We start from the raw sequence: 14,364 nt of genomic DNA on the forward strand, positions 1-14,364 counted from the left end.
AATCAAATCATACACCCCAGGAATGCTTTAGATATAAAGTACTCCAATTCAACATCACTTGTCATTTATAGTCCCTCGGTAGCCATTGCAGTTGAACAAATAGCCCTAATAGTCTTTTTGTTCTTTTAACATCAAAAAGCCTATGACTTCTTCTGAAGTTTGACCTTTTTAATCTTATACAAAATGACAGTCTGTAAATAACTGATCAACAAGCAAAAACTTCATATGTTTTCCACTTCACCCTTGCATTAAATCTTATTTTAAATAATTCAAATGTCTTCCCGAAATGTCATATTTATAATACAAATTTTATTCTGACACCCGATGTTTGTCATCATAAAGACATGCTAATGAAATAAATATGAAAATTTGCACACTTTGTACAACCTTACGAGATCGAATTTCCTTGTTTGTCTGTTGTAAAATGACTCCTAATAACATGCAGGGCTGGCTGTTATCCAACCTTGATAAATATTCGCCATAAATCACCAACCAATTTCCTAACACTGTTTCTTTTAATAATTTTCGACATAAACGAATGCCATTGATTTTTCTCCATTATTCATTTTTATGTCAGAAAGTAATTTTTCTGGTTTCTACATGAATTTTTCCATCACTCGCCATTAGAATTGATGACATATATTAATGGTTATGGAGAAACATGAACAGATTAGAGAGACCAAGATGGTCATTTACAGATAATATGGAGTAATCACACAATTAGACGATTTATTTAAGTGCAATACCGTAATCCTATCAATTGACTGCGATTACAACATTAGTATTGTCCACTGTGGTGTGAAAAAGATACCATTTTAGGAAATTAAAAGTTTTCATTTTTTTGGAGCAAATAAGTTATTCTTCTAGATTTCCTGTTTATATTCAAAGTGAACATATTTTATCTTCCATCATTTCTATTACTGATGATCTAAGATTTTGGAGAAATACTTTGTATATGTGTTACTGTTGATTGTTGACCAATGTCAATGTATCAACTTTCCTCTCAAAAAGTTTGATGAAATTCTAAATTTCACTTTAAAAAAAATTTTCAACTTTAAAATTTTCAAAACTTTTTTTTTAAATTTCTGCAATCTCAGCATTAGAGCTTGATGTTATTCAGTAAATTAAAGTTAACACTTTTTGTAAAGAAATCTCACATTGCTGACGTTTTTAAGTCATCATCTGTACATTTTAATCAAAATTCTTACTTTTTTGTTTTATACAGAAACTTTCTGGTATTTTTTACTAACCCATATTTTTTTGATCACTTCATGGAGTTCCAATTAATCATTTCTTTACACAATAACAGACAAGTATGATTATCCGACAGACAACCATGAAATCTTCACAAATTTACCATCAAATTGGTACCAGTTACATGTTAAGAAAAGAACCAGTCATGCTTGGTTACTATGGATATGCACCTGAACATACACAGGATCTCATCAAAGTTTGTTTTAATTAATCTGATTGGTGGATCAAAGGGATTAGGATAAATAAACTCCCAAACATTCCAAAAGAAAGTGTTGCTTGTTTTCTAAACTTTAACATATGGAAGCAGACGGTCATTTTCTAAACTTCAACATATGGAAGCAGACGGTCAATCAACCCAGACTTAACTAATCGATCAGATCGGTAATCGAACACTAATCAATCATATTTGATCAGTAATCAATTGATGACTTGAAGTTATCGATCAGTAATCGATCAAACTCTCTCGGGAGTTTGATCGATTAGTGATCGATTAGATTACTGATCGATTTAAGACCGATTACTGATGGATTAGTGATTGATTAATGACAGATTAGTGATTTTATTATTATTATTGAGAAAACAATGCTATTCCAGAAATATGCATTATGAAAGACATCAGTTGTGAAATAAAAGTTCCATGGAAATATTTTCACCATTGCCAAAATTTTCTGGAATTCTAGAATTTAAAATTATTTCACTGCTTAGAAGATACTGATTTTTTTTTCATGATTTTGTCAATATGTCAGGAAATTTGAGTGTAAAGGTTAGAACCAATACCTATGGAAGACATCAGTTTTGATTTTTTAGTATTGAATTTATGTTTCTGTCTAAATATGCAAAAAAATCCAGGATTTACTCAGTAATACATGTTTATACAATATATGCAGTCGTAACCAAGAGAAGCGTATCTTCAAGCTTAGTCCTAACATATTCCTCATTAAAAACTACATTTTTGTAGGTTTACCCGTGTATATTAGTACAATAACTATGACGTCTTGAAAGGCTATTGTATTTTTTTTCTTTTACGCCTTTCATTGACGGAAGGCGTCAAAGCAAAATTTAAAATAGTCATCCAAGATGTCATAATTATTGATATAAAAACCCTAACTTTCATATGTGTGCATGTAAAAAAATTGGTTGTAGAGGGGTCTAAATACAGCACAAACTACATTTTACAAAAGACCAAAAGAGTGAAAAAATAGATTTTAACAACAATATTTGACTTGAATATAGTAGTAGTTTATATATACTTCCATAGTTTGATAAATATTTGATGCCTTTTAAGTTAATGACCTTTGTTAACACATCAAAGTTAATTTTGACATATAATATCAGCTTCAGACACTTGTGATGTTATTAAGAAGATGAAAATTTCAACCAAGTTAATATATATTAAAATCTGTATTTTTCATATATAAGGATTAATCAAAACAAATAAATTGTGCAATTTGATATATCCTTAACCTTTATGATGAAATTTAGGGTTTGTCCTATAACATTATTAAATAATGCCATATTTTAGGTCACAACTAAATAGCCAGAACATTTACCAATTAACAGATAATTGATACATCATTTATTCAAACACACTTGTTTGTCTTCACAGCAGGATATTGTCGAATTACCACAATATTGTAGAAAACTGACCAGAAATGACCAGCTGTGGACTATGACTCTACTATGGATTGCAAAATACTGATAAAAATAAATAGATTGTTATCAGAGTCAGTGGAAAACTGTCTATTGACTTTTGAATTTACATACAGAAGATCCCCCCTTTTTTCTAAAATTTTAAAATAGTTTAATACAAGGCAATAGTAGAGTATTTGTGGTTAGTGTTTTATTTTCACATGAAAGCATATGTTACTAAAGATAAGTAAAATGAATATAAATAAGAAATTAAAAATGTTTTTTAAAAAGAATTGAGTATGTGCCTGCTGAGTTAGCCTGTCACAAGTCAGTAGCCAGAATTCAGTGATTGTCGTTTGTTTATGTGTTACATATTTGTTTTTAAATAAATAAGTCCGTTATATCCACCTATGATTTGTAGTTGCATAGTGCAACTACAAATCATTGTTCTTGCTTTTCATTGATATGGTGTAGCAATGTTTAGAGTTTTTCTGGAAATGTGTTGATTAAAGGGAATCTTCTGTTTGTCATTTTTTTTTATTACTGTTTTAATTTATTGATTTTTTCATAATTTTGTAAAATTTGGTAATTTGAATTTAGATTTTTTGGTTTTTAATTTTCTAACTATTTCAACCTATTTCAATAAATGTTGAATTATGTGTTAAAAACTTTGGTAGAATTTTGTCTTATAAGAATATCAGTTTACATGTGAAGTTTACATGATGATGGTCATTAATTTGTTCTGCACAGTGAAGTATTTTGAAGGAATTGTGACCTTCATACAAACTATTTTATAGGTCATTTTATTTATTCACCAATGTTCTATTTCTTTTGAATCCTATAGATAGGTTTTAATGGGATGTGATACACAATGTAGCACCTATTGAATAATCTGTTTTAATAAGATGCCAGTATTTCCTGAATACTTTTTGAAGTTCTTCTGCTTTAGGATGATAATATGTAATGAATAATACATAACATCTATTTTAAACTTTTTCCTTTTTCTTAATTTTATTTTTCTGTCATGGAATTTGATGGAATTTGTTTTTCCAATTTCAGTTAATAAAATAGTCTTTCAATAAAGAGTATTCTTTCTGGTTTGTGTTTCTAAGTAAATGAATACCTTTGCCTTTAATATAGGATTTAAAGTTCCAAATGGGTTGGTTTGGGTTTTTATAAAGATGTTGGAATTTTTCTGTATTTTTTAAATAGCATTTCATATCTTAAACACCAGTATTTTCACGTGTTCGTCTTTGAGGATTTCAAGGTCTAGAAATTTTATGGAATGATTATTGCATTCCTGAGTAAACTTTAGCAGGTAGTGTTGTTGAATAGATTGAGTGGTAGGGATGAGCTGGTCACCATGGTCACTATTTCAAGCTCCATTACATATTTCATGATAAAATCTTGAAATTTAGATGGAGGTGAAGTTTTCAACTTGCCTGTTTATTTCACAAGTGTCTGAAACTAAATAGATGTCAGAATCTTTTGATGTTTGTTAATGTTTCCAATAGTGTGGTCAAATCAATTATATCTAAATCAATTTTCCCATGCAATCTTTCCAGCTATTTATTTGCTGTTTGTGCTTTTGATCCTATTATTTTGACATTTTCACCTAATTAACATTAACAATATATTATAATGAAACATTACATAACTACAAACTGGAGTTTTAGAGTTATAGAAATGTTAAAATTGTATAATTATGAGCAATATTGTAATTTTGAATCAAATGTATTGAACAAAAATTGTATTAAACAAATTTAGGAGGATGTATTTGATAATTTTAAATCAAACTGGTGTACAAGAGTTGCTGCATATGCAGAGGGAAGTAAATTAAGGACTTGCAAAATATTATGTCATTAAAAAACAGAAGTTCATTCGCTAAATTTAGATGTGGGGTAGCTACACTAAACATAGAAACTGGAAGATATGAAAAGAAAGAACTCCACGAGAGGACATGTTTTAACTGAAGCTCTATTGTTGAAGATGAAATGCATGTCATTTTAAAATGCCCATTGTATGTGGATCTAAGACAAATAAAGATACACGAAGCTTTACATTTGAATGAACATTTTAACCTTTTATCAGATAATGAAAAATTTATATTTTTATTTAGTAATGACAATGTTGCTGCTATAGTTGCCAAAACCTGCAACAATATTCTATTAAGAAGAAATAGTATTTTATTTCACTAGTTTTTAAAGAAACAAATGTTTTAATATCATTTAGTAAAAATGTATATTGTGTCAGAATTTTAATTATAAATGTGTAAAAATATGTTGATAAGTATATAGTATATCCTAAAAGTCTCTCATAAATCTTTTTAAGATTGGTACATGCGATTCAAATGTTTTAATGTTTTAAATCCATGTATGTGAATCTCATTTTATGTTTGTATGTGGTGAGACTAATAAAATATTGAATCTGAATCTGTATCCTGAAAAGAAAATTCTGATGTGTTTAAAAGAAATGGCAATGTATCTTTCATCTGTTAAATACATGTATACTTTAGGTTTATCTTTTTTTCATAAAAAAAACATTTGTATGCTTTTATGACAGATATAAATTTTTGATAAGTGAAAATATGATATGGGAAGGGTTGGGTACGTGCTGGATCCAAATTCTCATGGAAATAATGTTGTACGTTATATATAATTATATAAACGGTAGTCTAAAAAATTAAGACATCTTGGAAGGCTATATAAATTTTGCTTTGACGCCTTTCGTCAATGAAAGGTGTAAAAGAAAAAAAAACAATAGCCTTTCAAGACGTCATAGTTATTAGGACTAATATACACGGGTAAATCAAAAAAAATATAATTTTTAATCAGTAATATGTTAGGACTAAGCTTTTAGATACGCTTCTCTTGGTTATGACTGCATATATTGTATAAACATGTATGACTGAGTAAATCCTGGAATTCCAGAAAATTTTGGCAATGGTGAAAATATTTCCATGGAATTTTTATTTCACAACTGATGTCTTCCATAAGGGGGTGGCTTATTTCTGGAAAAGCTATGGTTTCTCAATAATAATACAATCAGTAAGTAATCTGTCATTAATCAGTCACTAATCCATCAGTAATCGGTCTTAAATCGATCAGTAATCTAATCGATCACTAATCGATCAAACTCCCGAGAGAGTTTGATCGATTATTGATCGATGACTTCAAGTCATCAATCGATTACTGATCAAATATGATTGATTAGTGTTCGATTACCGATCTGATCGATTAGTTAAGTCTGGATCAACCTAACCTTTGTGAAGATGATTGCAATTCGATGTATCTTTCAACAAATAGCCTCACTAAATAACAACTTATCTCTTTCAAGGGACCTAATCTTAATTTGATGATAAGATAATTACAGAAAGTTACAGTTAGGAATGTCCATTAGAGTTGTCTATCCTGATTAATCATGAATATTTCTTTTTAATTGTTTTTAAAACAGAACACATAATTCTTGCAAACATGATTAATATGTTATAAAGAAACTATCTTAAAAACTTTTCTAAGATTTATAAGTTCAGGTTTCAGATTGAGGCAACCCAGAGGACCAACATTATTTCTGTGCTCTGACAGTCTCCAATCTCCATCCCAAAAAGTTTCATTAATTCATTGCTTGATTGATGGCTAGTTCCGTCCAGTGGCAAATATTCCATGAGCAATTATGAACAAACCAGTAAATAGCTATTGCACACGATTTAAATAATTATAAATAAATTTGAATTTCTTGGTGTTTTAAATGTAACAAGACAAAACATTCACAATAAAACTTATTAATATACCAATTTCAGTAATCCTTTTTATTACAACTTATTATATAACGATATATATAACTGTTTCAAACTAATTTGATAATGGGGAGGAATTACCCTTCCTCACCAGGTACCAATTACTGAGGTATCCCTCTAATACATGCCATACACCTCTCATCACACTATAGATAACTTTAATCAGGGATATTCCACTGAGAGAACATCTTATGCTTACCACACACAAATTCATTTTGTCGTAAATTGAAAATGAGAATAATTACTAAGCCAATGAAGCTAAAAAGATATCAGGGAGCATTTAGTGCCTTGTTATAAGAATTACGCATCAGTGTTTCTTTGAATTAGCACTGATTTACTAACCTTTCTCCAAAGAAAATCTGTTCATAAGCAACAAATTTGTGTATTTCAAAAGTTTTTTAAAGTGCTAATTTGAATGAAATTCAAACTGACAGTTCAAGTAATGAAAATTAAGGGTTACAAGACAAAATATCTGCAAAAGCCTGAATAAACCCAGGTAAAGGAACAGTTCTTTAACTGCTGCTCCTCATCTCAATGTCACAATGAGGCCTTCAACCTGGAACAAAAGTTCTGATTATTCTTGTGCTGGACTGTATAGATGTTGGGTTGCTTTCTCATTTAAGGCTATCAAAGTTCCAATATAAGTGACTCGTAATAAAGTTCATAAAATTAGAACATGAAGGCTTGGACAGTGGTAGATACAGAAATTTGCACAAGGAAGGTGCATTAAATGCCTAAGAGTAAAGGACCTGCTCTAGTAATGCCTCAGTGAGTCCCCATATAATCAACTAATTTTTTTCCAACAAGAGGGGGTCTTACGGTACTTTGAAAACCCCCTAAATCTGCCTCTGGTGGGAATTCCCCTATATCAAACAATAACTAAAAGGACATCTATTCCAGAATAAACCGATCTGCACTGTTCCATTTGCATGTAGTATATCTAAGATAAATTTTTAAGATGAATTGTCAGTTTAATGGCCTACATATTTAAACTTGCATTAAAACTTTTATAGATTTTCTACTGGGCAGACACAAATATTCCATTTTATAGACATAGTTTCGTTTAGTAATGGTTACAATAATAAAATAAAAACCCAAAAGATTACTTTTCTTCAGTTTTTTTTCCAGTAATAACAGTCTTCAAACTGTTAAATTTAATTGTTTACCAGATTCTATGCTTTTGAATTGGTGTTCAATATTTATTTAATATCTGTGATAACATTAGGAAAATTTGCTTTTAAACTTAACATGCAACAACTGTCTTCGATGGACAGAACAGACTTTAGACATGCAACAATTGGCATAAAAGTGACCCTTAACATACCATGTCCGACAACCATAAAAAATTATGAGATAAAACAATGCTAGAAAAATGTAAGAAGGACATGAAATGAATGCATTCATGTGCTAATTACCACAAAAACTTCCGAGGTCTGACTTACAACCAAACAGTAATTACACATGTGCAACAATAAACAAAAAATACAGCAATAAATCTGACAGTGGAATTATAGGTTAGCTGTGTTGATGGTTACAGAACCCTAGATTATAGGCGATAAAATAAATGAAAGAATTAAGTCGAAGTGATGTATTACCATCTAGTTGATTATGGGGAGAAATGAGCAGTAATTTGATCAAGCATACTCGGTTGTCAAATTTGTCCTGCCTATGTAAGCACATTCAACATCGGAAACATCTTAATGGATACAAAAACATTGTGAGTCACACGGATATAAAAACTGTAATTGAATTGGGAGAAACGCAACAATTGTTTGTCAAGATGAAGCTAATCACGTTAAGCTTGTGTGATATTAGCCACCGATCTAAATAACCCATACACTTATCCTGTTATCTGAATGTCAAACATTATTTGTTAGTGATTGAACCAATTTAAAATCAATAGCTGACAAGAAAAGCACTCAAGATGTACATTTCGCATCTTCCTTCAATTACTGGATTACAGCAAACTTGATAAAATTTAATCAGTGACAATCCACGGTTGATTATTGCAGACAATTGTCATAAGCATGGGTATAATCAATGTGAAAGTGAAGTTAGCCAGATACTGACTAACAATTAATTGTTCCTCTTGTATAAGATTAATCTTGAAGGTCGAAAAAAAAAAAGTTGTGCTTCCCGTCTGAACGGAAAATCTGAATCCTATGCCCTGTTGATGCCAGATTATTTGTATCTTGAAAAATCTCTGCAACAACTATTTTGTTGGCCTTAGATGACCTGTTGCAAGGCATAATACTACAAGTATTTGTTCTTACTATTTGACCTTTACTACTGACCTTGAAAATCAACTGGGGGTCATGTCTTCCAATGATAGAAACTCTTACAGACAATTATCAAAAGCATGAATATATATAATCAATGTGAAAGTTAGACAGATACAGACTAGCAATTAATTGTTCCTCTTGTACAAGACTTATCTTGAAGGTCTTAATCTAGAACTTTACGTTTCTTGTCTGAACAGAAATACATAATCTGATGCTTTGTAGAAGTTAGAATATAGAGCCATTTCCATCTTAAAGACATATTATAACAGTATTTATTGGCCTTACATGACCTGTTGCAAGATTGAATACAAAATGTATCTATTTGTGCTATTTAAACTGACCTAAAAAATCAATGGGAGCCATCAACTCCTCTTGATAGCAAACCATCACAATAATTAATTTCGACCTTGACATTGACCTTGAAGTTCAATAGGTGTCATGGTCTAGCCAATAATGACATTTTCTAGCGGAGCCAGGTCTGTATAGTGTTAAAGAGGTGTTTTGATTTCAAACAGACAGAAAGACACACAACACAATACTGTAAGCATGTACCTTTAGGTACTTTTTTGATAGCTAAAAGAACTTCATCAAAAACTTTTTTTTCCTGGAACAGATGTGCCATTACTTAGTTTAAAAATACAAATTAAGTGATCTACTTAATGATCCTGATAGTCAAGATAAAATAAGTACATCTTTCTAATCCACACCCTTTCATGCATGCTTGAGTGCAAGTATTTTGAGATAGATTTCTAGCTGAAAACACTAAAGATTTTTACAAAGCCAAAATATTTGGAAAAATGATGAGCAAATCTTTTCCAATACATTAAAGCAAGAAAATTTTGGTAAATATTTTTTTGGGGTTGAAAAATATAAAATGCTCTGGTTGACCTTGCTACAGTGTTCGATTTTTTAAATCACACCTAACAAACCCCTTTTGTTCTAATGGAATTGAGTTTTAACTGTACAGTCAATGAGCAAGATCACACCCTTATAATACCCCCCCCCCCCTTTTTGAACAAATGGGATTGTGTTTTTTCTGTACAGTGTGGAAGATCACACCCAATAACCCCCTTTGTTCTTATTGGATTGCGAAACATGGTGCAGTGTTGCACTAGGGAGATACTTTTAATTCACAGGGTGAAATATTTTAATCAAATCAGTGATGTGCAAAACATACTGACAAACAATCCTAGATTAGTATTTAATTGCATCTCAATCAAAGAATCGTCTATAGAGGGAAATTAAATAAAACTTCATTTAATCTCACTTTATATTAACTACTTTCCAATAATTTTCAATGGGGAAAGGGCTCAGATATATTTAACACAGAATGCACTTTTAAATAGCTAATGAAAAGGGGAGATAACTCTATGAAAAGGTTGATAACATTGTCTGTATGCAGAATTTTTTGAATTCTAAGATTTATGAAAAAATGTTGCAAAATGTAAAAGTGATTTTCTTTGGGTTTTTTTTATTTAAGATATTTTCATTAAGTTTAAAACAGACTAAACTAAAAGTAAGTTCATTATTTCAAATTATTTCACAGCCTGAGAGATAATAATTTCTAATCTTATATATCTAGAAGAAGCAAGGTTATCAACTTTGTATCCAATATTTATTCCACTTGGTAATGAAACTTCCATATAAGCAAAATCACAAATCACAGCTTTTAAGAGACCAAATACCACAGCACAATATGTATATCTAAAGAAGTCTACATTCCTTAATGTTAGTAGACGCATAAATCTAAAAATCTTAATTTTGTCGGAATGGAAATTCTAATATAGTATAACGATATCTAGGCTACAGTGGTTTAATAATCAATAGGGTATACACCGATGAACGTAATAAATTACAGCTAGGACAAACAAACTTGGATTTGACAATCTTAATACGAAGACAAACTACTTAAGGCTAACGATGATGACCTGTGCAACATATATATAGACTTTACCTTATTGGATGATGGCTTTTCCACGTTCATTAATCTCACCGCTTGACGTTTCAAGTCGAGGAGGCAGTTATTACACTGATCACAAATCCCTCCAGTTTTTGCATAAGCTCCCTGTTTCGCACTACGACTTGACGGAGGAACATATTTTGGTGGTTTACCATAGACAGGTCTTCTGTTTGATAAGCTTTCTGATAAAGGTGACAAGGGTCGTGACTGATCTGGGGGAGATTTACATCTTTGGATATCTGAATGGTTGACAGGGGAAGATGGTCTACCAAAGACAAACGATTTTTGATTAATTGCCTGATCAGACAATGGAGAAATGGTGCCTCTGATTGGATAATCCATCATAACTCTTTTTCCAATAGCATTCTGTGACAGTTCATTTTTTGCAGGAGTATCCGGTGACTTATGTTTTAACGGAGTGGGAAGTTTCCTTATCTTAGCTTCACCCCCAAATTTGTACACAGCTGGTTCTATACTAATGCTAGCAGTATAGTTTTCGTCTTTCTGGAAAAGAAAATACAATGTATTTTTAAAATCATCTCTTCAATCTTTTGAAAAATATAACAATCTGCATTTATAGCTGCTTTTTAAATTGTGCAAGACATCCAAAATACAATTCACAACCCACCTCCAATGTAACCCCTTCTAAAGCACTTTGTTAACTCCTTCACAGGAAACTTTTGGAACACTATTCTTAAAGTTTCACCTTTTCTGTCCAAATGGCATCCAAAATAAATAAAAAAACTCACAATTAATCCACATCCAATGCTTCCCCTGCAAAAGCACTTTTCAAACTCCTTCAAAATAAATTTTTGGAACACTTCTCTTTAAAAATTTTCACCCATAGATGTAATATCCACAGATTTTTCTGTCCACTTAGCATCCATCAAAAAATGTAACTCACCACCCACATGCAATGGTCACCCCTGAAAACGCACTTTTTTTAACTCCACCACAAAAGACCTTTTCACGACAAAGGATATCACTAACACTTCCTCTTCATAAAGAGTCTTGTTACCTTGTCAAGGGATCCCCTTTATCTGTTTGTTTTCATTACAATGTCCTTTAATTAGTAACAAGATAAAATTCCTCTCTCCTCTATAGATAAATACTTATCTATAAAGCCAGAGACAGGAAATTTCAATAAAGTCTGTGTATTTAAAATTGAAACAGGTAATTTAAAACAATGAACAGAAATGGCAAATGTTTCTATAAACAAAAGTTGGCAAAGAATGCATTTATAAGTGACATAAGCAAAAACTTTTACAGCAGGTGTTCTGCAAAATTTTCCCATCATGAAGCCACGAAGTTCGGAGTTGAAGACAAGTTATTAAATTATGAAAGTTATCTGATGTTCAAACACTGCTCAAAGTGGTTCTTAAATGGCTCTTTTTCATGTTAAAAAGTGCATAATAAAAGATCTTAGTATGCGTTCAAATGACTAATTTGACATAACGTATTAAAAGAACAAACTTATTCGGTTAATTCATAGGTAATAAGATTATGTAAGAAATGTATTGAATATCACAGTAACAATCAAAGTTAAAGTTCCGAATAATCTAAATCAATTAAATCGGTAACAAAATATTCCAGGTATGTATCACTGATAAAGCTGACAGATCACATCAACCCTAGGTAATATAAGGGCTAGTGCAATGTCCACTTAAACCTCTGATGTAACATTTAAACCATGCAATGACTCATGCTGACCCTGCACATTTCATGAAGAGTCCACTTAGTTTGTTTTTTTAATTTGGATTTATAGGAAAAAAAATGTGAGGGACCATCGTTACATTCTATGATTCAAGTTACAGTTTGCCCATCTTTAGTATTGGTCTCCAAAATAAGCAATGACCAACTTTTTGACTTTTTCAAATGTAGTGGTATAAAAATCTATCTTTTTTTATCTTCAGGAATCTGTTTTTTTTTTCTCTTGGATTAATTAACCTTTGGTTTATGATTTAAACATCAGTAGAACATCAATTTTATATTGAATTTAATCTAAACTTTCTAAAGCATAATTTGATGGTCAAAAACACCAGATTTATTCTCCGCCATTTTTCAGTCCCACAGCATTGCCATGTTGACAGACATACTGAGCAAAAACTCAAAAACACAAAGCATAAAGTTTTTTAAAAATCGGCAAAAACCGTATTACATAATTATCAAAATGTGTTTTTGACAACAAAATGATCAAATTATGACACAAATATCCCTGAATCTGGCATATTAATAACTAGTTACCCAATAATTCTTATTAATTTCTACCCTATAATGGTTCTATAAATAATATAATGATATTAACATGCTATTCAATCTATTTTAATGATCATTTTGACACTATTAAGCACTGTTATAATAGAGATACGCATAGAAGATCTCATTATATTCATTTTATTATCAGCCTGTAAGTACTTTATAGAAAATGCATATTTACAATGATTACCGTATTGTCTCTAAAAGCCAGATGCATGTCAGGAAAAAGCGGAATAGAATTCAAATTGACCCTCGAACACGTCTTAATGAATGGGTGCATTCAGTTTCAAGTTGATCACAACTTAATTATTGGCAAACTACCTCAAACCAATATGTTAAATCCAATATATTAGGTCATATATGACATGCACTCTATGAGACTGGAAAACATAATGCACCCTTTCTATCTTAGGCTGGGCATTACAGAAACCATAAACTCATCAATTTACAAATAGGCTCAAATTAAAATCATATTTCCATATACCCCTCAAATAGGCTCACATTGAATCCATATTCTTATGAAAACCCCTCAAATAAAGTCATATTTCTATAATAAAATAACTCAGTCAATTAAATTTTCTGAAAAATCCATATTTTCATGAATTATCTCCCCTTTATTAGGCCCCATGTCTTTAAAGATTTACCATATTTCCTACAGTATTTCTGCTATACCATAAATTTCAGTAATCTTTCTATGTTGTTTATTTATGACTTAGATAAGTGTGGCACAAAAAAAAAGTGTTAATGAAAAAGGAAATGATTTGTAAATCATTTAGAGAAAAATGTATTATCTCCTCAGTCTGAAGGAGGCTGGTCTATATCCTCTTCAGATTTAGATTAATTTTGTATGGGACCCTCTTATAGCAGATTATATTCCTAAAAGTGACATTTTTATTTTTTATATCCCTCTTAGAAAATGCATTAACTTAAGTCCTTGTAGGTGGTAATACTGATTGAAAAACACAATGCAAAGTATTTCAAGAACTGCATGTTGTTAAGAAGACAAATAGGTTACGTTGTTTTTTCTATAAATGTGTACCATAATAAAATGTTTTTTTCTCTTTCTGCAATTTTTCTTCTTCTAGTTGGCAGATGCTTATTAACACTGGTATTAAAGGAATTTGGATTAAACAAAATCTTTAAAAGCAAATCTTTCAACACAACATTAACCCAAAATAGTTGTTAAA

At 30.8% G+C, this 14,364-nt stretch overlaps 1 protein-coding gene across 4 annotated transcripts in view; it reads right to left on the minus strand.

The window, feature by feature from the left end:
- Window positions 1–14,364, minus strand: part of LOC134710693 (kinesin-like protein KIF26A) — a 131,793-nt gene that overhangs the window by 88,138 nt on the left and 29,291 nt on the right. For all 4 annotated transcript variants that reach the window (XM_063571082.1, XM_063571081.1, XM_063571080.1 and 1 more), the window contains one exon: window positions 10,916–11,425. In XM_063571082.1, the coding sequence (XP_063427152.1) occupies window positions 10,916–11,425 (510 nt within the window). The remainder of the gene's footprint in view (window positions 1–10,915; window positions 11,426–14,364) is intronic.

The sequence above is a fragment of the Mytilus trossulus genome, chromosome 3 (assembly GCF_036588685.1).
Source record: "Mytilus trossulus isolate FHL-02 chromosome 3, PNRI_Mtr1.1.1.hap1, whole genome shotgun sequence".
Taxonomy (NCBI): domain Eukaryota; kingdom Metazoa; phylum Mollusca; class Bivalvia; order Mytilida; family Mytilidae; genus Mytilus; species Mytilus trossulus.